The sequence below is a fragment of the Globicephala melas genome, chromosome 20 (assembly GCF_963455315.2).
Source record: "Globicephala melas chromosome 20, mGloMel1.2, whole genome shotgun sequence".
Classification (NCBI taxonomy): Eukaryota; Metazoa; Chordata; class Mammalia; order Artiodactyla; family Delphinidae; genus Globicephala; species Globicephala melas.
The window spans coordinates 8,350,180-8,376,973 of record NC_083333.1 but is presented as its reverse complement, the minus strand read 5'-3'; the positions used below and the strand labels follow the sequence as shown (position 1 = coordinate 8,376,973).

Here is a 26,794-nt window from a genome sequence, read left to right as displayed (position 1 = left end):
CAGCCCTGGGTAAACATCTACCCAGGACTCTGGGGTCCCATTTCAAGTAGAGAAAAAGGAGAGAAGAAGAGGAAGGGGGAGAGGGATTGGCCTTTGGGTCCTCCCAGAGACCCCTGTGGGTTCTAGGCTGAGCCCAGCCCAGAGTCACAGTACAGAGCAGAGATGTGCAATGTCAGCACCACCTAACTCAGAGATCATATTTTTCAATCCTTTCATTTTATAGATCATGAGACTGAGGCCCAGGGAGTCTTACTAACTGTCACCCCTCCTGGCAATTCTGACCACACAGGTTTGGGTTGAGGGAGGTGGACCCTCTCTCATGGGTTCCTGGAGTCAGGCCATTGGGGTAGGGGACTCCTTCCTGCAATCCGGGAGGTTTGGGTCCCAGCTCACCTCTCCAACCCCTTGGGAACTCTGAAAATGAGGGGGGAAAATAGGAATGCCCAGCTGAATGGGCGCATCCGTCATAACAATAATTAGGGAGATGGGAGGCTTTAAGCAGACTCATTACGTAGGGTAGGTCTCAGCCTCGGTAAACTTCCCTTTGTATTTACCTAGCATCTGTACCCAGAAGCCATAAAGATGGGGAGTACCACCCAGGCAGGCAGCCCTGAGGATGGGGACTGTGTAACAGGAGCCTGCTAAGGAAATGGGAAGAGGATCCACAGAAGCTATGATGCAGGTTCGAAGGCTGCTGGGACTGCTTAGCCACTAGGCCCCTGGACAGACTGGTCATTAGCGCCCTTCCTTACTTACCAGTAGGCACTCGCAGACCTTGATCATAAGGAGGACATAGGAGTAAGGCCAGGGCAAGGTATAGGCTGGTGCCTCTCCAGGGCTCAGCATGGTGGGTCTCAGCTAGGCATCACGGAAATGATCTGAAGCTCTGTATACAGAGGTCAAAGCATACAGTACATAAAAGGAATATTTGCTCAGAAAGCCCAGATATTTTAAATATCTGGTGAAACCCCGTGGAGGCATCTAAAGGACTGCTTGGCTCTGCCTATACCCGGGACCTCCATTCAACCAACCACTGTGCATTAAGCACTACGATGCATCAGGCTCTGGGGAGATGCTGGGGATACCAGATAAATAAGGTATGGTCGTTGCCTTCAAGAAGTCCCCTGGTCTAGCAGCTGGACTCCTCACCTGAGAACCAGACATCCTAGTTTGGCCAAGACAGTGTTGGTTTATGCCTGTTGTCCCAAGGTCCTTATTAATAGTGTCCACTTTCACTCCCAGAGTGTCCTGGTTTGCATGATACATCACATGGTCACCCTAACCATAGCGCAATGTATAGGCAATGGTGGAAATAGTTGGGGAAAGTGATGGGAGTCGTTGTTGTTAAGACTATGGTGAGAAGACATTGGTGGAAGCAGCTTGAAAGTAAGAAATAGTCTGCTTAATATGTGATTGGACCACCAGACGATAGAGAAAGTGGTCAGAGGATGATGCTTTTTGTGTGTATCTGTTTCCCTATCCCCAGGCTTGCTGCTCAGTGTTCAAACAGGGCTACGCTTTTGGTTATGAGCGGTGTTACCAACATGGAGGGGGCTTCCAACTTCAGCTACACTGGACTAGGTACAATTCTCCAAATTCCTTGAGTTTCAGTTGGGAGACTGGTTAAAAGACTTATGGTACATCTACACACTGGGATATTATCCAGCCATAAAATGTAATGAGAAAGCTCTTTGTGTACTGATATCTCCAGAATATAGTAAGTAAAAAAATCAGGGTAAAGTATGTTACCATTTGTGTAACTAAAGGGAAATACACACACACACACACACACACACACACACACACTTATATGCAAAGAATATCTCTAGAAGAATATAAAAGAACTGGTAATCCTGGTGGTCTGGGAAGGAAAACCAGATGGCTGGGGGCAGGTGACAGATTTCACTGTATGCCCTTTTATGCTTTTTGAAATTTGAACCATTTGAATGTATTCAAAGTTCTAAATAAAATTAAAAGGTTTTAAAAAAAATAAACGAGTGAATAAATTCCCAGGGTCCCTCTTTCTGTGTCTTCCCTTATGATTCCTCTGTCTTGCTCATTAAAATCCTTCTTATCCTTCAAAGCTTCAGAGGAGCTTCTTCCCAGAAGCCCTCCCTGACTGCCTCCCCTGCACACTCAGAACAGCCTTCTTTAAAGGCTTTTATTCTGCAGCCTTAGACATGAGATTGCTGTGTGCATCTCTCTTCACCCACCAGATTGAAACTTCTCCTGGCAGGGACTGGGTCTGGTTCATCTCTGATCTTCCTGCAGTACTGAGCTCCTGCAAGCTTCGCTTGAAAGAGAGAGTGAAGTATTTTACACTATCTAAAGTGCTTTGATGATCACTATCTCCTCCCAACAGTTAGGTAAGAGGCCAGACAATGGATGTTTTTATTTGACAGAGGAAGTTCCTGAGATTCAGAGGCGGCGTGATAGTCAAGTGACTTGCTCAAGGTTTCGAGAAGAGACAAGGTTGCAGGATGCAGATTTCCAATCCAACTCCGTGTTAGGTTCATGTACCACCTGACTGCCCACCTTCCATGTGGTGGGCTGTAGTCAGGTCTTGTTTTTATTTCCAGCCTTCTTGTGCAATAGTCCAAACTCGTCTCCCCCGGTCTAGCTCAGTCCCCTTATCCTCCACACAGCAACCAAAGCATTTCTCACCTCCCTTCCTCCTGCTTAAGTGCTTAAAGCCTTTCACTGGCTCCCCTTCCCATCACTCGTACTCCAGGACAAAGTCCATTTTCCTCTGCAATTTTTATGAGGCACTAGGCCCACCCCAGCCAACCTCTGCAGCTTCAGCTTCCCAATTTCTATTAGTTCCTGGAATATGCCTGAAGTGCTTCCCAATGGCTTCCTGGGCCTGTGCAAGGAAGACCGTCTCACCCTCTCGGCTTGGAGAACTTCAGGTCACTGGCAAGACCTGGTAAAATGTCATCTGGGCAGCATTCTCTGACTTCACTTCTCAGTCCCCACCAGGCCCCAAACATCTGAAAACACGAACTACTGTAAAGTGTCCAGGCTGTGGATTTAGCCTGTTCTAGCTAAAGTCTTGCTCTCTGTGTGACCTTGATCTTAGCTTCCTCCACTCAAAAATGGGGCTAATGTGCCAGCGCGGATGTGAGGACGCATCTGGTGGGGGGTGTCGAGGCCGCTGGCAGAGGGGAGCCCGTTGTGGCTCAGGACAAAGTTTGGTGGGCTCATCTCTGGTACTTCATCCCTATTAGCCACCCGCCACCCCTGCCTCTTGTGACCATGCCCTAGGCTACCCTCCACCCCCTCCTCAAGAAGCCAGACGCACACCCGCTCCACCCCTTCGGGGACGGCAAGCTCGGTGAGCACGGCGCTGAGTGAGGGTCATATTAACACCTCAGATTAGACACCGCGTGGTCATTTGGCAGATCTGCAATAGGAAGCCATTGGGGGAGGGGACTGTAAGCAATAGTAGTCCAGACGAGTCTCCCCGCAAGGTCAAGGTGCCCGCCCGACGGGCAAAGAACCGCAAGGACTCCTCTCCGTAGCCCCGCCCCTCGAGGGGGCCCGAAACCTTTCTCTAGCCAGAGCCAGGGTACGTTCCCTTTAAGGCGTTCAAGAAAGTCACCACGTTGGTACACAGCGAACGAGGCGTGGCGTATTTTGTCCCTCGCCGGCCTTCGTGGGCCGGGCCGGGCGCGAGGGCGGGGCAAGGGAGCGGCGGTGGGGTCAAAGGCCATAGCGCGCACCACGTGGGCCGGTGACTCCGTCCTTCCCGCAGCTGCAGCGGCGCGCAGGGCACTTGGGTTAGTGGCGCGGCGGGCGGCGCGGACAGCCGAGGCGGACGCCCGCTCCCGCCGCCATGGTCATCAAAACAGACGAGTTGCCGGCGGCCGCCCCGGCGGACAGCGCCCGGGAGCCCAGCTCGCAGGCCGGTGGCAAGGGGCGGCCGGGCGCGACGGGTGAGCGGGGCCGGGGTCGGGGGGCAGCAGGGCGGGAGGCTGAATCGGGCCGAGTGGGCGGGGGGGTTCGGGGTTGCGCGGGGACCGCCGCCTTCCCTCCGCGCCTGGCTGGGTTGCATCTCGCCGAGCCCTCCACCGGGCGCCCCCGCCCTGAAGGTCACCTTCACTGTCGCCCCCGCCTGCGGCCCGGGCTTCACACGTGGGGTCCCGGGGCGGGCAGCGGCGGCTAACACACGCGTGCCAGATCGCGGAGAGACGTGCACGCGCATGCAGTTTCGGGGTGTGCCGGCTCCGCAGACGGACGGACGCGGCGGCCCCACCCCCTACGCCCCCGGGCATGGGGAACTCTCCGGACTGGGGTCACTTGACCCTTGCTCCGTCAAGCACCCCCTTCGCGTCAGGATCCCAAGCATTCCCTGTGCACAGGGCTGCAGGCTTGCGAGTTAGACTCAGCTTGGGACTTCTCAGGCTTGGTCTGTGGGAAGAGTGCAAGTTGGGGTGTGTGTTTCGTGAGGGGGTTTCTGTGGTTCGTTCCCGGAGGCAAGGCTTTAACCCCAGGTCTGCAGGGTCTGATCTCCGTCCTGTAAGATGTCGGCCTGGAGGGCAGACCTGGGGGTCTGCCTGTGTATGGGGGCAAAGCCAAACTCCTTGGCAGGAGGTGGTGTTTGTGCCAGAACTTGATCATTAACCCGCCTTATTGCGAAAAGTGGGTCAGCCCAGAGTTGCTGTTTTTAAGGCAAAGGTCATCAGCATGGAGTCAAGCTCCCAGCTCTCCCCCGTGGGGCTGTGTGGCATTGGCTTTGGGAGTGGCTGCAGTTTTTCTCAGGTGGGGCCTGCCTCTCTCCTGGGCCTCCTCTGTTTCCTCTGTTTCTTCCATCACATCTTTGACTACAACCCTGAGGTTGGAAGCCCCTTCCCAGCCCTTGGGTTGTCATCTCCAAACCTTCCTCAGAGTCCCAGGGCTGGGCTGTGTCCCTCTGTGCCCTGGGTGACAGTGGGAGTGCAGAACTCCCCGTGCCTCCCACTCCCCATAACTCTCCTCAAAAGGGACTTGTCATCTTCATCTCCCTTCCCAGCTTGGGTGAGTCAGGACGGGAACAGTGTTAGGTGGGTTCTCTGACCCTGTAACTGATCACAGCCAGGTTAGCTGATGGTGGGGGATAGGTACTGTGGCAGCTTTGCTGATTGCCTAGAGAAGGCCAAGGTTTGGGCAGAATGACAAATGCTGATGACTCCAGCCTGCCAGGCTTCACCCTGATGAGGTTCTGAATCAGTGGAGCAGGCTAGATAAGAGGAGGTCGATTTCCCCTCCAGCAAAGAGACCTGAAGAGATGAAGCGACTTGGCCAAGGTCACACAGCAATTCAGCATTTGGATTTCCAGCTCACAGCCAGATTGCCAAGGCTGCCCTGGCCTGTCCCAGAGGAAGCTGGGAGAGGCATGTTGGCTGGGATCATATGCTGAGAACATAGGGACTGAGGAGAGGGGAGAGTGTTGGAGAATTTCTTTGAGGGGGTCTGTCTGGGGCAACCTGGGTCAGGGGAGGGTACAGCTGTTCATTTTGGGGAAACTGGAAGCATACTAGCAGGTGGAACATTGGCTCCCTAAGCCTCTGGGAGGCTTGTATAGAGCTAGGACTTGAATTATAGCCAGTCTGAATCTATTCAAAGGAGGAGGAGGCCTTAATGGAGACCCCCAACAGGCCCTCACCCAGGCTTCTGACCTCAGAACCCAGCTCTGGAAGTCCCCTTGAGGGGGACTAGTCCCCTTGAGGAGGTGATCAAGGCCTTTTATGGGGGGACCAAGGATCAGTTGCCTTGTTGGGAAAAAAGCTAGTTTTAGGGGTTAAGAGAATAGCAGGTTTTTCAAGTTTATGGTGGTGTGTCGAGTTCCTTCTGCCTAGGCGAGGGCTCCTTGGAGCTGAGGCCCAAAGCGGAGGGGAAGGGGGCTGGCAGACAGGAGAGGAACTTGGGGGCTTAGGGGAGCTCCTGGACAGGACCCCAGAGCTCTTCTTTTGGGTAGGTCTGAGCAGAGCAGCTCAGGGAACACTGGACTCTCCCCAGACCCTGCAGACCGCTTCTGGCCTGGGTGGAGATGGGAAGGAGGCAAACAGATGCCTGCCTCCTTGGGATCTTCCTTAGGCTACCTGCCCCCACCCCTTTCCCTTGAAGCCCCAGATTCCTGGGATGGGGTGATATGCCTTCTGAGGCCTAACTTCCTGCAGGAGCCTCACCCTGTGAGGTTTTGGCTAGGGCGGGGCCTGGCCCTGGCACAGTCTGCTGAGTGAGGCCATGCCAGGCTGGGAAACGCACACAGGGGCCACCTGGGATGGCTTACGTTTCTTTTCTAACTCCTTTCAGCTGCCCATTGGGTCCACGTTCTCCCGGGCCAGGCCGGGGCTGTGCTTTATCTCTTCATTCTGGGGGGCGGGAGGTGTATGCCATGCAGTTTGGGCAGCCCCTTCCCATTCTGCAGAGGATCGCCTTTCTCCTTCCCTAAAGCCCAGATGCTCAGGGGTACCCCCTGGGGTAAGGAAGCAGGGGTGTAGAGGAAGGGGGTACTGTTTACCTGGTGGGCGCTGCAGCCTGGGGGCTGGCGCTCAGGCCTGGGCTTGGGCGTCTGACAAACCTGGTTGTTTTCTTGACCTGGCTTGGCTGCCTGTTGCCTCTGCGACCTTGGGCAGCTTGGTTACTAAGCTTCTGGAGCCGCAGTTTCCTCAAGTGAGATGGGCTGGTCAAGCTGCTGGAGGGACCTGCCACGGGCTGGGCCTAGAGTGAGCGTTGGCTCTGTGGTAACCAGGGTGGGAGTGGTTGCAGCAGTTACGCAGGGGTCACTGCCAGGCTGCTCTGCCCCCCCCTTCTCCACAGGGCTGGGGTGTGTCTGGGGAGGGCGGCGGAAGAAGAGGGGCTCTGCCGGGGCCTGGCCCTCCGCGGAGTGTGCGCGAGCCAGAACCCTCGGCGGGGGGTGCGGGGAGCCGTGGGCCTGCTGGGTGCCGGCCCTTCAGGGCTGCCTGGAGGGGGCCTGAGGGAGCCTGGCTGCCGCCCCCACCCTGGTTAGTACGGCTGCCGGAGCAGGCCTGCCTGGGCCCTGGCAACAAGTCAGAGGCCCTGGGAAGGCGCCCTGGCAAGGCTGGGCATGTTCCTTCTCCACAGCCGCGCGGCCTTTGGTCTCTCGCTGCCAGCTCTGTTTTCCCCAGGGGAGAGACTTGGTTTTCTCCTGGCAGCGCAGGGGCTGCTGGGGAGGGAAGTCGGAGCCTGCCAGCTTCTTGGTGGAGCTGGAGGCCTGGGGCACGGGTGCAGTTGTCCTCTGGGCGCCTGGGGTTAGGGTTCCCACCAGAGCTAGGGACTCTCAGGAAGGGGAGAGCTGTCAGGTCACCTGCAGGGGGCAGCACGAGCCAGAGGCCCCAGCCAGCCTCTTGACCCAGGAGGTGGGCAGGGTGCTCAGTGCAGCCGGTGGACGGGGGGCAGCCACCTCGTGGCCTGGGCCCGAGTCTGTGCCAGCTGTTGCCGGCAGCCAGCTGAAGCGGTCCTGCCCACCCCCACTGGGGTTGGGGCCGAGGAGAGGACTCCCTTGCTGGGCTCTACCCCTGCCCGCCAGTCCCCAGGGCCCTCGATCCTGAGGGGCCCAGGTACCCCAGACGCTGGGTTCTCCTGCCCCGCTGCTTCACCAGCAGGGACCCTCTTTTTGGGGGTACAGGGAGATGGGCCTGAGCACTGGTGGCAGCTCCACCTGGGGTCCTGGAGCCACCAGGGCCTCCGGGCCCACGGCAGTCCTTCTGGCCGACCTTGAGCAGGATGCGAGGCCGGGGGACTGTGCCCTTCCCAGGGCCGCCCAGCAGGCCTGGCCCTGCTGAAACCCGAAGCCAGCCGGCGGCCAGCTGCATGGCGGCAAGGGTAGAGGCAGAGGCCGGGACGAGGCACCCAGGCAGTGCCGGGCCTGAGCTGGAGAGCTGGCTGACTCGCGGCCATGGAGGTCCTGTGACTCCAGAACGCGGGCTGGGGCAGCCGCCGACCACACCAGGGGGGCTGTGGGGACAGGGAGCCAAGTGGCTGGCCTCTGGTGGGGAGGCCACTGGGCCTTGATCCGCTGTAGGGAGACCTTGAGGGTGCTTTGCAGGAGGGAGGAGGGGCAGGGCGGGCTGGCCTTAGGGGAGTGGAGGCCCCTGGGAACCAGCCACATTCCTTTGAAATCTGATAGGAGATTGGGTGCCCCCTGGGGCGGGAGCCTGCAACAGAGGTGCCTTCTGGGCAGGCTCCCTGAGCCAGGGGGGGAGTGGGAGCTGTGGCTACCCTTGCCCTCCTCTCTGTCCTCCTGGCCCAGACTCAGGGAGCACAGGCCACCTGTCTGGGTCCAGGCCTCTGGTTTCCCACTTTTGGGGTCTCAGAGACCTCAAAGCTGCTGTTCTGTATTGGGCAGGGGCCCCCTCATCCTGAGGGCTGGTCAGCCAGCAAAGCCTTTCTCAAGGCCTCAGCTGGGGGAAGGCCGCCTCATAGCTGTCACCCCTCTTGCTGCATTTTGAAAACTGACCAACCACCACCCTTCTCCCACCCTCCTGTCCCTGTCTGCCGTGTCACAGAGTCAGCCAGGTTCTCCCTTTGGGGCCGGCTGCTCAGTGTCCAGGGGCTTGGGGTTGCCCCGCCTAGGACTGCGGGCTCACTTGAAGGAGAGGTCCTTGTGCGTCCTTGTAGTTGTTGGGAGTTTACCTTCAGGTTAGGCGCGGTGTGCTGGGGACGGAGGTGGCGACAGCTACTGAAGGCCCGCCGTGGGCCAGGACTGAGGGCAGGGCAGCCATGTGGTAGAGGGGCTCTCCAGGGGGGAATCTAGGGTCCACTCTTGACCCTGGGCAAGGCACTGAACTTCTGGGCCTCAGACATCCTTATTTGGGGGAAGGAGGAGGGGACCGTATCTGAGCTCCTGGCCGTTCTGTTTATCACTCAGTTGAGAGGACGCGGGAAGAGGGAGTGGCTTCTCTCCACGTCCCGTTCCCGGTACCCCCGTGTGCCCTTGTGTGTCAGGCTTATCTGGACTTTTATACATTTCCAGAGGCCCCTGCTCCATGTTTCTGGTAGGTCTGGGTAGAGCCCACACAGCTCTGGGGAGGTGCACCCCGTCCCCACTCCTCACAGCTGGGTAGGGAAGAGGAGGTGGAGTCTGGATGGGTTGGGGTCCAGAGCAGAGCTGGCTGAGCTGACCTGTCTGGAGCTCCCAGATAAGCAAGGGGCCAGTCTGGCTGCCAGGAAGGCCCTGGGCCGGAAAGCCCCTTGGGCCAGTGGGGCTCCAGGCAGGCCTGTGTTTCGCTGGAGGGTTTCTGCGAGGACATCCTCCTCTCCCCCAGCGGGGCAGGGCGGGAAGGGCTCTCCGCTGTTCCCCTTAGTGCCTGCGGAGAAATGGGAGCTTTTGTCACCTGCTCCTTCTCCCCACGACATGTGTGTCGGTTGCTGGTCACAAGTGCGGGACTTTTACAGTAATTAATTCATTAATTCAGTGCCTTTCTGTTGAGCGCGGGCAAGACCGGAGGAGGAAGATAGAGCTGCTGGTGTGAACAGCCCCCCAAGTGCAGCACGACACTGCTGCCAGGGGTCATTGGTCAGGCTTCAGAGAAGAGAGTTTATTTCACCTAGGCCTTGACGGATGAGTAGGAGTCTGCCTGATGGAATGGTATATGGGGGGCAGCATAAACAAAAGCGCAGGTAGGAGGGAAAATGTGTGGCTTGTTCTTAGGCTTCCGGGTAGTTTGGTGTAGCTGCACCTTGATGGGGAGAACTGGCAGGGGCTGAGGTGGACTTCAGGCCTAAGATGTTCGGTTCCCGTGAGCGGTAGAGCAGTGGAGAGTATTAGAAGGTTCTGAGTGGTACCTTTTTTTTTTTTTTGGAAGAGGAAAAAGCTATATTTATTTGATTCTATGGATTTTCACTTATTCCTAGTAACCATTAATTATGCAGATTTACCATTAATGGAAATATTTTATCTTTTTTACTATGATCACCTTTAACAACAACTTAAAAAGCACTTTATTTAAAAAAGGAGTTATCTATATTTACCAGAATTTCGTTTGTAGAAGCACAAGTGTTGTCTCTGGATCACCCTTAGCTACTCATCTAAGGATATGGTCACACCATGGAAATGAAGATCACTTGTAGACTTTGGATATAAAACATGAACAGTTCACAAAAGTTGGTATAAGAATTTGCTCGCTACAGTTTCAATGCCCTCGTTTTCTCAAAAAGCTCCTGATACGTTTTTTTCTAAATCGTACCCTGAAATAAACACTGGTTTAACAGTTGTGTCATACAATAATACAAGCTTCTTGTAAACACCTGGAAAGTACAGACTTTATAAGGAAAGGATTATATGACTGTTAATCTTGTTATTTAAGGAAAGCCACTGAATTCTGAGTCTTTCAGTCTTTCTACTGGAATAGATATAAATGTACATATACACACATAATTAGGACTAGTGCATGTTCTAATTTTTTTTTAATTGCAGTACAGTTGATTTACAACGTTATGTTAATTTCAGGTGTACAGCAAGTGGAATTCTTGAAATAGGGGAAATGGCCTGCAGCAGTCCTGTGACCAGTTTGGAGATTAGGTTGGGTGACTAGATAGGGATGAGGGGGGCGAGCATTCGCAGAGCAGGGGCTGGTTTGTGGAGGAAGATAAATTCCGTGCTGACAAGATGAGTCTGGTGAGGCCTAAGGGATGGCCACATGTTGAAAAACTGGAGCGAGGCCTGGATTGGTCACGTGAGCTGGGAGACGGGAGGGCATTTGCAGTCACGGGCAAGGGTGAGGTGGGAATGAGGAGAGGCTGGGGCCCAGGACACCCACAGCTGGACTGCCAGGAGGAGGGCAAGCTGGAGAGAGAAGAAAAAGAGCAGCAGAGTCCATCAGGGAAGAGGAGGAAGTGAGCGGTGGGGGAGGGGAGCCAAGCAGCTAGTTGCCTAAGGCCAGAGCAGACCCTCAGGTTTGGCCCTTAGGGTGGCATTGGTGGCTCTGGGGAGAGTGGTCTGGGTGGCCTATTCACACGGCTGCCAGACTGGGGGCCCGAGGAGCAGATAGGAAGCGAGGGCCCAGGGTGTGGAGGCGAGCGAGCGGGCAGTAGCCTGCAGGCGTGCCCTGGGGTGCGGTGGGACCGGAGTCTGGCGCAGGGCCGAGTCTTGGGAGGACAGGCAGACGCCATTCTGTAGGGCTGTGTCCACCCTGGTAGGTGAGGCAGACCTCGCCAGCGAGGCCCGTCTGACTGAGCTCCTTTCTTTTCCCCCGCAGAGCTGCCATCAGTCATGCTGTTGAATGGGGACTGCCCGGAGAGCCTGAAAAAGGAAGAGGGGGCTGCCGAACCGCCCCGGGAAAATGGGCTGGATGAGGCTGAGCCGGGAGAGGAGACCACTGGACAGGAAGTCATTGTCATTCAGGACACGGGCTTTTCTGTGAAGATCCTGGCTCCTGGGATCGAGCCCTTCTCCCTCCAGGTGAAATGATAGAGGGGCGCTGGGGGCCAGGGCCTGCGCCTGTTGGGGAGCATGAGGGTGCGAAGCCAAGCTTTGCCCTTGCCCGGTCTGGCCCCGTGTTGAGGCAGGAAACCGAGGGTCCTGTGCCTTCCAAGGTCACTCAGCTAACGTGGTGGACGTGGGAGTCCAGGTTCAGGCCGTTGCCTCAGTGCAAGGGGACAGATCCCAGCTGGGACTGCCAGCCCTGTTTGGGGATCGGTATGGTAGTGGCTGGGTAGTGTTGGGGTCCCAGGGCTCCCCACCCTCAGGTAGGTCAATTCTCTGGCTGGAGTTTTACCATCTGTCTGAGAGGAGAGTGGTAGTGGGTGGTCTTCAAGAGCCGAGCCGACCCAGAGGTCTTGTAAACTGTTACTCACTGGGGAACCAGGTGAGGCCCTCTTGTGTCTTCTGGGGCCACAGGCTTCAGCCCCACAGCACACCTTCCTGAAGGGGGAAGCCATTTGCCCTGGGGACCTTGGCACTGGGCAAAGGAGGAGGCAAGATGACTCTTTTCTTTTCCTTGTTTTTACACCTCCTGCTGCTCTACTCAGGGCCTGCTCTTGGTCTGCAGGAATAGTTTAAGCTTGCGGGTAACAGGGCAAGGCTCTGTCCTGCACATGTGTATATGTACCCTGCACACACACATACACACACACAGGTGCAAGTGGGCATGGTATGTATGGGCAGGGCCTGGAATTTAAAATAAAAGCCAAAAAGGGGGAAACAGTATTTGGAGCATTGACTTTAGGCATCCAGGTGCTTTGGGCTGGGGAAGCGGTATGTTTTCACCAGGTTGGTCAGGGCCTTCTCCCTGGCAGGTGTCCCCCCAGGAGATGGTACAGGAGATCCACCAGGTGCTCATGGACCGTGAAGACACATGTCACCGCACCTGCTTCTCACTGCACCTGGACGGCAACATGCTGGACCACTTCTCAGAGCTGCGCAGTGTGGAGGGGCTGCAGGAGGGCTCGGTGCTACGCGTGGTGGAAGGTTTGTCCGGAAGTTGTGCGGCCCGCCAAGGGGGGGCATGAGGAGGCGGGGCCAGGCGGCGCTCACCCCCACCCCACCCCTCCCGCTGGTACCTTGGTGTCACTGTGTCACAGATGAGCACGTGGAGGCTCAGGGCAGCCTTGAACTTGTGGAGGCAGGAGAAGACGAGACAGGAGCACAGGTCTGCTTCGCAGGCCGTCACAAGCACACCCTCCAACTTCATGGCTGAATATCAGAGTCGTGATTTTAAACAAAACAAACAGTGCCAGGCAGGTGCTTGAAATCAGCCCGTTCAAATTTTATAGATAAAAGTTCAGTCTCTTAAGGAAACTAAGGTTTCACGGCTCTTGAGCAGGGAAGTCAGGCCCAGTGTGGGACGGTCAGCTGGCACAGTGAGTCTGGTTTGTTTGTTTAAAAAAAAAAAAAAATCACGTGAACTTAGGTTACCTGGGGAAAGGTGGCACTGCTGTTCTAGGCATGTCAGCCAAGGAGCAAATGTGGGAGAAATGTAACCCAGCTGTGCCCAGACTTACCTAATGACGAAACCTCTGTCCTTCCCCAGAAGAGCCCTCATTGAAATTTCATGAAACATGAGTTGGAGAGCAGTGTTGCAGTTTGAGGTCCTGTAAGTCCTCAGGCCACCCCCGGCCAGGGCTGCCCTGGGAGAACTGGACTGAGCCCATGGGGACCTAGCAGCTGTGCTGGGCTGCCCACCCGAGACACTCGTGGGCAGAGAGCAGGGGCCTTCTGTGTGCACTTCCAGAGGCATTTCTTGTGCCCTTTGGCATAAGGTTCTTTGCAAACAAGGATCCCTGCCCACCAGCAGGCAGGTGTATGTGTTGAAAGCAGAATTCCAGCTTATGTGTTCATAAGGGAATTTGTAAGTGAAAGCCTAAAACTAAAATCAAGACCACCCCTGCTAGTGCCATGGCCGACTTCTCTCTGCTGGGTGGGTTTTTGCCCTGGTGACGCCCTGCCCATCCCCCTCCCGACAGAGCCATACACGGTGCGAGAGGCCCGCATCCACGTGCGCCACGTTCGAGACCTGCTCAAGAGCCTGGACCCATCCGATGCCTTCAACGGGGTTGACTGCAATTCCTTGTCCTTCCTGAGTGTCTTTACTGACGGCGACCTGGGAGGTGCGCGAGGCATTGGGGCTGGCGGTTGGGCAGACGGGCCGGGAGCAAGTTGGCCAGGGGCTGGTGAAGGGGCCAAGGGCTCGGCCTTCCCACCTGGAGGGACACAGACCGGGGCCACCTGAGCTGGGGAGGGAGTTGGCCCCTGGGTGGTCCTGGGCTGACCACCAGCCTCGGGTCCCTCAGACAGCGGGAAGCGGAAGAAGGGCTTGGAGATGGACCCCATCGACTGTACCCCGCCTGAGTACATCCTTCCAGGGAGCCGGGAGCGGCCGCTGTGTCCTCTGCAGCCCCAGAACCGTGATTGGAAGGTGGGAGCAGGTCTCTTTTGGGGTGGGGGATCGCCACACCAGGAAGCCTGGCCCACTCGTGCTTGGCCGTTCCTGCAGCCCCTGCAGTGCCTGAAAGTGCTCACCATGAGCGGCTGGAACCCACCCCCTGGGAATCGCAAGATGCACGGGGACCTCATGTACCTGTTCGTGATCACAGCCGAGGACCGACAAGTCAGCATCACGGCGTCCACTCGGGGGTTCTACCTGAACCAGTAAGTCCTCGTGCGAGCCCGTTCCGAGTCCGTGGGCAGCTGCTTGGGGTGCCCTGCACAGTGGCCACCGTCTCCCTGCAGGTCCACAGCGTACCACTTCAACCCCAAGCCTGCCAGCCCCCGCTTCCTCAGCCATTCCCTGGTGGAGCTGCTCAACCAGATCAGCCCAACCTTCAAAAAAAACTTTGCCGCCCTGCAGAAGAAAAGGTAGCACCTTGGCCCACCTGTCCCTCATCCCACGTCCCATGGGGTGGGTGAACCATACAGCCTGAACTCTAGCCCCCCTGCCCTAAGCTGTGCCCCCAGCACCCCAGAGCTCCCTTCTAGGCAGCAGTCAGCCTAGCAGCCCTACGACAGGCGGCCGTGTGCTTCCGTCGGACTCTCCAGGGACAGGGCAGAGCCAGTGGGACCTTGGAGAAGGGGCCCAGGGCAGGGCTCTGGGCTCAGTGGGCTGCCCCATCTCCCCTCTGCCCACCACAGGGTCCAGCGCCACCCGTTCGAGAGGATCGCCACCCCATTCCAGGTATACAGCTGGACAGCGCCCCAGGCGGAGCACGCCATGGACTGTGTGCGCGCAGAGGATGCCTACACCTCCCGGCTGGGCTACGAGGAGCATATTCCAGGACAGGTGCCTGCAGCCTCGCGGCCCACCCTTAGCTCTTCCCTCCCTTCCCCTGGTGGGCGCCAGGCTGGGTTCTGGGTGCTTGGGGGGCTGTCTGCGGGGAGGCGGGGGACGGGACTGCCCCGAGCAGGTGCTGGGGGCTCAGGTTGAGCCGGTGTCTCCCTCCCTGTCCTGCTGTAGACCCGGGACTGGAATGAAGAGCTGCAGACAACGCGGGAGCTGCCTCGGAAGAACCTGCCTGAGCGGCTGCTGCGAGAAAGAGCCATATTCAAGGTGCCCGTGGCCCCTCAGGCCTGACCGGTGGCCGCAGGCCCTCCTGCCACCTACCTGCTCGTTTTCTGTGAACAAGACGGAAGCTGGGGTGGGCTGTCAGGGATCTTCCAGGGCGTTCTGCCAGCCTTCCGCCTCCTGGTAGATGACCCCAACTCCTTCTTCTGGCCTCTCTGAGATTTAGTGTCTGTGGGCCGGAACCGGTGGGGACACGCCTCCAGGATGGGCTGAGTGGCAAGGTCCATGACAGCTTCCCTCCCAGCACACCCACGTGGAACCCTCAGCTGGACACACGTGCCCTACTGAGATATCCTTAGTGTTTTTCCTGAGACAGATGAGGAAAAAGCAGTGCTTTTGAAAAAAAGTTTCTTTGAAATCTCCCATAATCTTACTAGAGATGATAACGGTGACAATAAGATCTAAAGCCCGGGGTGCTCACTTTGCCAGGGGCTGTGCCAGGTGCTGTGTAGGCATTGCCTCCTGTAATCTTCCAGACACCTTGTAAAGGCTGATACTTTTATGTCACAGTTTTATAGATGAGAAAACAGGTCTGAGAGGTGATCCAGCCAAGATCACCTGGCACGTATTTGGTGATTCCCAGACCCACCCCAGTCCTCACTCTCCCTTTTAATCACTAAGCTCTGCTCTCTCTCGCAGTATAAGTGTTACATTTTTTCAAAACTGGGGTTTCTTTTTTTTTTAATAAATTTATTTATTTTATTTTATTTTATTTGTGGCTGCGTTGGGTCTTCGTTGCTGCGCACGGGCTTTTCTCTGGTTGTGGTGAGCGGGGGCTACTCTTCGTCGCGGTGCACAGGCTTCTCATTGCGGTGGCTTCTCTTGTTGCGGAGCATGGGCTCTAGACACGTGGGCTTCGGTAGTTGTGGCGCACGGGCTCTAGAGTGCAGGCTCAGTAGTTGTGGCTCGCGGGCTTAGTTGCTCCCCGGCATGTGGGATCTTCCCAGACCAGGGCTCGAACCCGTGTCCCCTGCATTGGCAGGCGGATTCTTAACCACTGCGCCACCAGGGAAGTCCAAAACTGGGGTTTCTTGCCCTTTTCCAAATGTGAGGAAACTTTGTCCTGCTTACCTCCACCAGCCCTGGGCGAGCTTGGCCAGGCGGGATGAACCCCGCGGCTCTCTCACCCTCCAACCTCGGGCCCCCAGGTACACAGCGACTTCACAGCGGCAGCCACGCGGGGCGCCATGGCAGTCATCGATGGCAACGTGATGGCCATCAACCCCAGCGAGGAGACCAAGATGCAGATGTTCATCTGGAACAACATCTTCTTCAGCTTGGGCTTTGACGTCCGCGACCACTACAAGGACTTCGGGGGGGACGTGGCGGCCTATGTGGCGCCCACCAATGACCTGAATGGCGTGCGCACATACAATGCCGTGGATGTGGAGGGGCTGTACACGCTGGGCACGGTGGTAGTGGATTACCGCGGCTACCGTGTCACGGCCCAGTCCATCATCCCCGGCATCCTGGAGCGGGACCAGGAGCAGAGCGTCATCTACGGCTCCATTGACTTTGGCAAGACGGTGGTGTCGCACCCACGTTACCTGGAGCTGCTGGAACGCACGAGCCGGCCCCTCAAGATCCTGAGGCACCGGGTGCTCAACGACCGGGATGAAGAGGTGGAGCTCTGCTCCTCCGTGGAGTGCAAGGGCATCATCGGCAACGACGGTCGCCACTACATCCTTGACCTGCTGCGCACCTTCCCCCCCGACCTCAACTTCCTGCCCGTGCCCGGCGAGGTGCTGCCCGAGGAGTGCACCCGCGCCGGTTTCCCCCGCGCCCACCGCCACAAGCTCTGCTGCCTGCGCCAGGAGCTGGTGGACGCCTTCGTGGAGCACAGGTGGGAAGCCAGGGCAAGCGGCTGCGTCCTCTGGTGGGTGGTCCTGGGGCCTGATCCTTGATGGGGGGCGGCTTTGGAAAGTGAAGAGGAGCTAGCTCTGGCCCTGGCCATCCCAGCCCCAGCGCCACCCACCGCGGCATCAGGCTCCCCAGCACGGACATCCAAGAGCCTTATGTGGGTCAGAAACTAGCAAGTGGCTAGACCAGCGGCTTTCAGCTGCCGGAAGCGGGTCTGTTCCCTCAGGGAGCACATGGAAACCTGGTTAGGTGTCTTTGAACCTCCCAGTGCCAGGGCCCTGGAGGAGGGGTGGGGGCGGGGTCCCTGCTGCTGCCGTTTCGTGCTTAGGGGTCAGCCCGTCAAATGCCCCAGAATAATCTCCCTGTCAGAATGCCAGGGGGGTTCCTGGCGCTCTCAAGAGCCCTGGGCTGCGTGTGAGCCCCCCACGCACCAGCTGTCCTCTTCCTGTCTGGGAAGATACCCATTATTGCTGTGACCTGCTGCCGCCACCTGGTAGTAGTGCTGGACTGGCACATGCACACGTGTGTGGACGCTTGCACACTGGAAGGGATGTGTCCCCCAGGCCGGCAGGGTGTCCAGCCCCAACATCCCTCAGCCCCAGCGGGGCAGGAGCCAGGGCCTGGCTCAGGTCCCCCGAAGCCAGCAGGAAGCCGCCAGAGCAGTTACGCTTCTACATACCCCTCCTCTATTCCCTGCTCTGCCCCATCCACTGTGCTCTAGGTACCTCCTCTTCATGAAGCTGGCAGCCCTACAGCTGATGCAGCAGAAGGCCAGCAAGATGGAGACCCCCCTGTCACTGGAAAACGGCGACCCCCCATCCTCGGAGTCCAAGCCTGAAGACCCTCCAGCACCCGAGGTGGGAAGCGAGGAGGAGGGCAGCAGTGCTAGTGGCCTGGCCAAGGTGAAGGAGCTGGCAGAGACCATCGCCTCGGATGACGGGACAGGTGGGGCTGCCGTGGCTGCCGGGGGAGCCCAGGACAAGGGAGGCTCGGCTGCTGCCCCACCGGAGCGGGAGTGGGGCTACCTCCTAATGGGCAGTGTCTCTACAGCAGATCCTCGCAGTCGGGAGGTGATCCGCAACGCATGCAAGGCTGTGGGCTCCATCAGCAGCACGGCCTTTGACGTCCGCTTCAACCCCGACATCTTCTCGCCAGGTGAATGGTCCTCTAGGGCCCCAGCGCTGGTGGGCCTGTTCACCCACCTGAGGGCTGCCGTCTATCTGGCCACCTGCCTCTCTTCTGCCTGGCTCATGCCTCTGCCCTCCCTCCCCCAGGGGTTCGCTTCCCGGAGTCTTGCCAGGAGGAAGTTCGGGACCAGAAGCAGCTGCTAAAAGATGCTGCTGCCTTCCTGCTCTCCTGCCAGATCCCCGGCTTGGTGAGGGCACGGGTGGGACGAGGGACTGCCCAGAGGGTGCTGTTACAGGCCCCAGGGCCTCATCCATCTCCGACTCTGGAAGCTTGTGGAACCTTTGCGGGAGTGACTTAGGCCTGCTGACCTGCAAGGCAGGCAGGGTGGAGTTCTCCCCAGAATGGGGCTGCTGACACACAGGGGTCAAGGGAGGCATCAGGTTCTGCTCTGCGTGCCCTCCCTTGTAGGCTGGCAGCTGGGGTCTGGCCCTCTGAGCCCCTGTGTGATGGGATGGCTGATAGAGGGGCTGGGGGCATCTTCACCCCCACAGGCTTTGTACATAGGCCCTGTGTATGTACACGGTGCTTGCTCCCCCCAAGGCAGCCCTGAGCTTAGGTGCCATGCTGTCCCCCGATCTTTTTTTTTTTAACATCTTTATTGGAGTATAATTGCTTTACAATGGTGTGTTAGTTTTTGCTTTATAACAAAGTGAATCAGCTATATGTATACATATATCCCCATATCTCCTCCCTCCCACCCTCCCTATCCCACCCCTCTAGGTGGTCACAAAGCACCGAGCTGATCTCCCTGTGCTATGCGGCTGCTTCCCACTAGCTATCTGTTTTACATTTGGTAGTATATATATGTCCATGCCACTCTCTCACTTTGTCCCAGCTTACCCTTCCCCCTCCCCGTGTCCTCAAGTCCATTCTCTACATCTGCGTCTTTATTCCTGTCCTGCCCCTAGGTTCTTCAGAACCATTTTTTTTTCAATTCCATATATATGTGTTAGCATACAGTATTTGTTTTTCTCTTTCTGACTTACTTCACTCTGTATGACAGACTCTAGGTCCATCCACCTCACTACAAATAACTCAATTTTGTTTCTTTTTATGGCTGAGTAATATTCCATTGTATATATGTGCCACATCTTCTTTATTCATTCATCGGTTGATGGACACTTAGGTTGCTTCCATGTCCTGGCGATTGTAAATTGAGCTGCAGTGAACATTGTGGTACATGACTTTTTTTGAATTACGGTTTTCTCATGGTATATGCCCAGTGGTGGGATTGCTGTGTCCCCCGATCTTTGAGCTGAGCCTGCCGTGCTGGCTGCCCCAGGCCCCTGCGAGGCGCAGCACAACCGCGGGATGAAGCTGTGGCCCTGCTTCTTCCTGTGCAATCACAGGAGAGCCTGTGCGGCTCCCTCATCCCTGATTCCCCACCGTGTGGGCCCAGCAGTCGCAGGGGTGATGGTGGCCTGTGCAGAAGGCTGGGGACAAGATCTCACATTCTTGCTGCCGCTTTGTCTCCTTCCCTCTTCCCGATTGGGAGCTGGGGTCTCAGTCCCCTCCTTCCCTCAGGGCCTCAGGATAGCGTGAGCTCCCTTGGGAAGACCCAGGGCGGGAGGAAGCGGAGGCCCTGGGCTGGGGGGGCCTGACGTGCTGCAGCCCGCAGGTGAAGGACTTCGCAGACCACGCGGTGCTGCCCATGGACGGAGCCACGCTGGCCGAGGTGATGCGTCAGCGCGGCATCAACATGCGCTACCTGGGCAAGGTGCTGGACCTGGTAGTCCGGAGCCCGGCCCGGGACCAGCTGGACCACATCTACGTGAGTGGTGCCCAGGGTGGCTGTGGGATGGCGGGGCTGGGATGGAGGCCGGGGCCTGACCAAGACTCCCCTCTCTGCACCCTTGCAGAAGATCGGCATCGGAGAGCTCATCACCCGCTCTGCCAAGCACATCTTCAAGACGTACTTACAGGTACTGCGCTCCCTCCCCGTCCTGGGCCATGGGGATGTCGGGGGGAGCCCGGGTGGTGACACTGCTCCAACCTCCCTTGCAGGGGGTCGAGCTCTCGGGGCTCTCGGCTGCCATCAGCCACTTCCTGAACTGCTTCCTGAGCTCCTACCCCAACCCTGTGGCCCACCTGCCCGCCGACGAGCTCGTCTCCAAGAAGAGGAACAGGAGGAGGAGAAACCGGCCGCCAGGGGCAGCAGACAACACAGCCTGGGCTGTCATGACCCCCCAGGAGCTTTGGAAGAACATCTGCCAGGAGGCCAAGAACTACTTTGACTTCAGCCTCGAGTGGTACGTGATGGGTGCAGGGGCGCTGGGCTCCCGGGCAGCGTCCGGGTCCTCCTTGGTCGTTGGCAGTGGAACGGGGAGGAGAAAGCAGGGAGCTGTGGAGGGCTGCTTGCTTGGGGAAGTGGGGAGGGGAGCTGGGAGGGGGCTCGGGTGGAGGGGCAGCTGTGGAGAAGGGGGCAGAGGGGTGCTGGGTTGCCTGGGCCCACCCGCCGCTCCTCCCCAGTGAGACCGTGGACCAGGCCGTGGAGACCTACGGGCTGCAGAAGATCACGCTGCTGCGGGAGATCTCCCTGAAAACCGGAATCCAGGTGGGCTGGCTCAGAGCGTCCTGCAGGGCTCCCGGGGCCACGGAGGGAACTGGGCGGGGCGGTGCCGGCCGTTTGAGCCCGGGCTGAGGCTGCCTGCGGGTGCCGGGCTGGGTCCCCAGATCCTGCTGAAGGAGTACAGCTTCGACAGCCGCCACAAGCCCGCGTTCACGGAGGAGGACGTGCTCAACATCTTCCCTGTGGTCAAACACGTCAACCCGAAGGCTTCAGACGCCTTTCACTTCTTCCAGAGCGGGCAGGCCAAAGTACAGCAGGGTGCGTGCCAGGTGCAGCCGCGGGGCAGGGTTGCGGGGGGGGGGCACCCACTTCCCTCCGGCCGGCCCTGACCTTCCGCCCCCGGGGTGCCCTGCAGGCTTCCTGAAGGAGGGCTGCGAGCTCATCAACGAGGCCCTGAACCTGTTCAACAACGTGTACGGAGCCATGCACGTGGAGATATGTGCCTGCCTGCGCCTCCTCGCCCGCCTCCACTACATCATGGGCGACTACGCTGAGGTGGGCCATGTGTACCCTCTGGGCCTTCAGCAGGGGCCCAGGGCCTGGTCTGGCACCAGCGGGGCGGAGGGGGGCATTGGGGGAGCTGGGGCTGTGTTCTCACCCCCCGCGGCAGCAGGAAGCAGGAGTCCCGGCAGGTGGGACTGGAGCCCCTGTCATCCCAGGGGCCCGGGATGCTGCTGACCTCTGGGCCCCCCCAGGAGGAGCAGGTGGAGACCCGGGGAGGTGCTTGTTCTGCCTGTACGGCGGCCTGCCTCCCCTGTCCCCCCCAGCTCCCTCCACTTAAGAGCTGTATCTTGGGGGGAGCTGCCGTGCCCGTGGACAAAGTGAGTGTGATGGCAGGGCCTCCCTTCACAGGGATGAGGGAAGGGTAAATTCTGACTCAGTACCTAGAGCCCTGTAAGCGCCAGGGAAGCTGCTTGGGGTCTGTGCTGTTGCCTGTACCATCCTGGGGCCTGTGGCGTTGACCTGCCTTGCTGGCCCCGGGGCTTGAGAGGCTGTTTCCTAAGCTAGGTGCACTGTAGGTGCCCTACTCCCGCCTCCAGCCATAGGACTCTTGTTTTCTTTTGCCTGTCTGCCTTTTCTCATTACGAATACTTTATTTTTAGCACAATTTTAGGTTTGTATGCATGTGTTGGCATAGATTAAGACAAGTGTTTTAAAATGTGAAGCGGCCTCAGAGCGGGCTGTCGACTTCCATGGTCACGGCAGCTGGATTTTGACCACTCTTCTGCTGCCTTTGTGCAAAGTAAAAATAGAAATTGCAGCCGAAGGTGAAGAGGCCGAGCTGCTGTGGAGGCTCGTGAGCCAGGCAGACTGGGTGTGGGGCGGTACCCCCCGGGAGTGACAGCCCCCCACCTCCCCAGGCCCTCAGCAACCAACAGAAGGCTGTGCTGATGAGCGAGCGAGTGATGGGCATCGAGCACCCCAACACCATCCAGGAATATGTGAGTAGCCGCCGGCGGCACGGCCTGCAGGGTGGGTGGGACCCGTGGCTGCCCCGGCCTGACGCCGCTGCCCCCGCAGATGCACCTGGCCCTGTACTGCTTCGCCAGCAGCCAGCTGTCCACGGCCCTGAGCCTGCTGTACCGCGCCCGCTACCTCACACTGCTTGTGTTCGGGGAGGACCACCCTGAGATGGCCCTGCTGGACGTGAGTACCGGGGAGGGGCAGCGGGACTAGCCTCGAGCCCGGGGAGTGGGAGCTGACCGGGGCCCTCCCGACTGCCCCCAGAACAACATCGGGCTGGTGCTGCACGGAGTGATGGAGTGTGACCTATCGCTGCGCTTCCTGGAGAATGCGCTGGCCGTCAGCACCAAGTACCATGGGCCCAAGTCCCTCAAGGTGGCCCTCAGGTGAGGCTGTGCTGGGTTAGGGGACAGGAAGGCCCCAGGCCACAGGGTGCCGGGGAGGCGCTTGCATTGAGGGCGGGCACGGGATCCAGCACTCTGTCCTCCATCTGACTCCTGAGGAAATCTCTCTCAACTTGCATCTCTTCTCTGAGTTCTGGACTTGCCTTCCCCCTTGGAAAGTTCCCAGAGTGGGTTCTGGGGTAGCCTGCACACCACCCATCCGTCCCCACCGGCCCATTCACGTCCCTCCCTCGCCTCCCCCTGCGCCGTGCCTGCCTGCAGCCACCACCTGGTCGCCCGGGTCTATGAGAGCAAAGCCGAGTTCCGGTCAGCCCTGCAGCACGAGAAGGAAGGCTACACCATCTACAAGACGCAGGTGGGCCACGGCGGGGCGGGGCGGGGCGGGGCAGGGAGGGGCGGGGCTACGGGCAGCACTGATATTTCCCGCCCCCTGCAGCTGGGCGAGGACCACGAGAAGACCAAGGAGAGCTCCGAGTACCTCAAGTGCCTGACCCAGCAGGCCGTGGCCCTGCAGCGCACCATGAACGAGATCTACCGCAACGGCTGCAGCGCCAACATCCCGCCCCTCAAGGTGGGTCCCCGAGCGGGGCTGGGTGGGCCGCACCCCGGCCTCCCGGCGCTCAGGCAGTGGCTCATCCTCCCTGCCCCTCAGTTCACAGCCCCCAGCATGGCCAGCGTCTTGGAACAGCTGAACGTCATCAACGGCATCCTCTTCATTCCTCTCAGGTGAGGCGCCCCACCCCCGCTTAGAAGTTGGCCTTTATTTTTTTTCTTGGTTTTTTAAATAAATGATGCATTGACATGGCTCAAAATTGAAAAGTATAGCCAGTGGCAAGGAGTTCCTTGTGAATCCTTCCAGAAATACTCTGCATAATTGGGCAGACACAGATTTGTAACCGTTTTTCCCCTTTTTTCCCCCAAGGTGCCAAATTGTAGTGAGCCATGCACATAGGTATTTTTCTCCTGCACTTAATCTATCTTGGTGATCGTTTCGTGTCAGTATGTAAAGAGCAGTGTCATTCCTTCTCTGGACTCCTGCTCTGTCAGTGTAGTGATGTGCCTTAGAGCCAGGCCCTGAGGGTCCCTGTGCAGCTCTTACAAACAGTGCCGTCTTCGAAAGCCCCTCGCGCCGTCTCCCTCCCACCTGTGTGCGGCATGGGTTTGGTCAGCTCAGTGTTACGGCGTTTACAGCGTATCTGCTCTGTGTTGCACTCTACACCTGTTTTTTTGGGTGTAATCGGCTATAGGAGCGGCCGGGGTGCAGTGGGTTTGAACTGGGCGTGAAGGCTGGGTAGGAGCCAGGCCTTAACTGGAGGCTGTCAAGTGTGTGCAGTTCGTACTTTTTCAGCACTCGGGGGCCTTTCTGTTTGCGGGAGGGAAGCACTTGTTCCACACGTGTGTCTCGCTGCGGAGAGCACAGAGCCTGATCTTGTTCTAAGTTTAAGCAGAGCCAGTAAGGGGACGGAGGGCCCAGGCCCACTCTGATAAACCCACCCTTCGCCCCGTCCTTCTACTCAGCCAAAAAGACTTGGAGAATCTGAAAGCCGAGGTGGCGCGGCGGCACCAGCTCCAGGAGGCCAGCGGGAACAGGGATAAGGCTGAGGAGCCCATGGCTACTGAGCCAGAGCCAGCAGGGGCCTCAGAGGATGCGGCCACCCAGCCCCCAGCTGCCAAGGACCCTCCTTCCCAGAGCTTGCAGGGGTAGGAAGGGAGACACAGACAGACAGTCGGCCAGCTGCCCCGTTACCCAGCGATCCAGACTCCAGGAGAAGGGGGCGTGCCCTGCACATCAGGAGAGGCAGCAAGTCCTCCTCCTCCACGCTTCCAATCCCACCCTGCCCCCAGCATCCTCCTGGGACCCTGGCCTGGCCTGCCTGACCCTCTGAAAGACGTTCTTGCACTGGTTCGAAGAGTATACGACGCAGAGGCCTAATCGGAGACACGTGAATGGAGCACGTGGGCATCAGTTCCCAGCTGGCGGACAGGTGCCCCCTCGGGCCCCCCTCCTCAAGCAGGTGTGCGCGAGTGTGTCTGTGCCCGTGAGTGTCCTGCTGCGCCCTTCCTGACTTGCGCATAGCCCCGGGCCGGCTCCGAGTGGGTGGGTGACGTCAGGGGAGATTTCTCAGGTCATTCGTATGTTTGACATGGCTGCTGCTTTTGCTGCCACTACCCCCGGGCCCGACCTGGCTGAAAGTCCAGGTTTGAAGCCGAAAAGAGGGGAGCTTTCCTGTGTCCTGGGTTGGGGAGCCAGAGCTCTGTGGCAGGGCTGGACGGCTGGGGAGCACTTTATGGCGGGGTGAGGGCCGCAGCAGCTTTACTAACCACCGGTGGGCCGGGAAAGGGTTGGGCATCGGTGGTTCCCCAGACACCCCTGTGCCCAGCCCCGGCTTGTCGGCCCTTGGGCCCCAGCAGGAGGTGCTGCCTTCCCACTCCCCGCACCCCAGCTGGGGCTAACCTTGGGGTATAGTCTGAATGTATCCTTCTCCCTGTTGAACAACCTCAGCTGCCTAACGCACAGGGGGGTGGGGGGGGACCCGGACTGAATCATGGATCCCGGGGGAGACGTCACAGATACAGGAGTGACTGTCCCTTGTTTGTGGAGCTTAGCTCCCTACCTGGTCCTAGGACACACAGGCACCTCCTACAGAGAGGAGCTCTGGGAGTGGAAGGGAGGGGGCTGCCCGTGCCGCTTCTCTGGGCCTGCTGTCAGAGCCCTAGCAGGTGGGCGGAGACGGCCACCCTTGGGAGCTGGAGGGCGCGGTCCTGCGGCTGGGGCCTCCGCCTGGTGGCTCTGCATGGAGCCGCAGCCGGGTATGGCCTGTCCCAACGCCTGGTTTCAAAGGGAGTGGGTGCGAGCTAGCAAGCGAGGCATCCCCACAGCTGATCAAGAACTTTTTCTTGTTTTTAAACCATCAGTCTTCATTTCACATTGGAATAAAGTGAGTTTTTGAAACCTGCTGTCCCGGCCTCTCCTGTGTGTTCTGTACCAGTCTTGTTTGGTTGTGAGAGCTGTTTCCGGAAGTGGTACTAGTAAAAGAGTTTAAGGCACATGAATGTGTAAAATTAGGTCACACTCAAAGCTATCCTTAGAATGTCATTTAAGTGGGAGGAAAGGGGCCAGAGCCGCAGGCACCCACCTAGGGCTTACCAGTCTGCCCATCAGGAGACCCATGGGAGTGGCACACAGATGAACATCACCTGTTGTTGGCCACAGAAGAAAAGGCTGAGAATCGCTCCTATACAGGGCCCTGTGGTTCCGACTAGGGTGAAGGGTGCTGCAAGGTGAGGGCCCAGGCCTGGGCGTGCTGGCCCTGGTAGGCCGTTGAAGACCTAACTGGGCATCCGCCCTTGTCCCTTTGCTTGTCAGGAGGACTGGGCGGCGCCCCTCAGAAAACTAGGAGTGCTAGAATGGGGGGTGTCTAAAGTTTGCCATCCTAGGTGGGCCCTCGTGGGGGGGAAGTGGAGCCCACCTAGGTGGGCTTGAGAGGCCGGGCCTGTGAGATGGGAGGGTTGTGGGCAGGAGGCCTGTCTCAAGAGGAGAAGTGTCTACAGCAGGCGGGCCCTCAGCCTCATGCGTAGTTAAATGCCTTTTTGAATACTTGGAGAGTCCTTTGTGTCTGACGTTGTGGGAAAAAAAAATTCCAACCCTGACGTCTGTTTTCTGGAGCCAACTGAAAAAAAGATGTCCCTGACATCGTCGAGGTTTTCTTCTAAGTGATGCCCAAGGATGCTCGCTCCCACCCCGCTTTACAGTCTCCTGGTTGCGTTCTGAACGTGCATCCCTTCCTAGAGCATTTATCCCGTGAACGCCAGTCACGTGTTTCTCAGCACTTCTAGAATTGTGGGCGTGATCTTGTAAAGCTGAGAAGGGATCAAGTGTAATTACCGTTGTACCTACTAGTCACCTGAGGCCCATTTTTCATGGTTGATCCCTTAAGCGTATTGGTGCTGTCAGGTGCCTTTTGACAACCGAAATGACGAGGGACTGTTGTTTTATGAAGGACACAGAGGTGTGAAATCCACCTTTTCTCCTCTTAGTTGACAGATGGCAAATTTTTGAAAAGGGTGAACAGTGGTATCCAGGAAGGGTTAGGGTGAGAACTGGCATGCAGGTCGTGGGGCAGCTGCGCGAGGTGGAATACAGGTCTAGCTCGTGTGAGCCTCTTTGTGTCCCCCACGCTGGTCTTCCACTTTCTGCTCTGCTTTCTTCCCTGTTTGCATTTCTCTTAACATGCATATTACTTTTACAACTTAAAAAATATTTTTAAAAGAACTGTTACTACTTTTAAGTTGTATCATCTGTCTCC

General features: G+C 58.0%; 1 protein-coding gene across 3 annotated transcripts; it reads left to right on the top strand.

Annotated features, from left to right (window-relative positions):
• The first annotated feature begins 3,714 nt into the window (after positions 1–3,714).
• CLUH (clustered mitochondria homolog) lies at positions 3,715–25,445 on the top strand. 3 transcript variants are annotated; one of them, XM_030861786.2, is made up of 26 exons: positions 3,715–3,935; positions 11,202–11,404; positions 12,241–12,412; positions 13,408–13,551; positions 13,735–13,859; positions 13,938–14,092; positions 14,174–14,299; positions 14,573–14,720; positions 14,895–14,987; positions 16,151–16,845; positions 17,584–17,807; positions 17,916–18,017; positions 18,137–18,237; positions 19,669–19,821; positions 19,910–19,972; positions 20,055–20,299; positions 20,520–20,604; positions 20,724–20,877; positions 20,975–21,114; positions 21,981–22,061; positions 22,141–22,266; positions 22,348–22,469; positions 22,749–22,842; positions 22,924–23,058; positions 23,140–23,213; positions 24,006–25,445. In XM_030861786.2, exons 1-26 carry the CDS (start codon positions 3,836–3,838, stop codon positions 24,190–24,192), a joined length of 4,047 nt encoding a protein of 1,348 aa, XP_030717646.2. In that variant the 5' UTR covers positions 3,715–3,835; the 3' UTR covers positions 24,193–25,445. The 3 variants fall into 3 exon arrangements, with proteins under 3 accessions (XP_030717646.2, XP_060146582.1, XP_030717645.2); XM_060290599.1 differs by having other exon boundaries at positions 17,913–18,017; positions 24,333–25,445; XM_030861785.2 differs by having other exon boundaries at positions 17,913–18,017.
• The last annotated feature ends 1,349 nt before the right edge of the window (positions 25,446–26,794 follow it).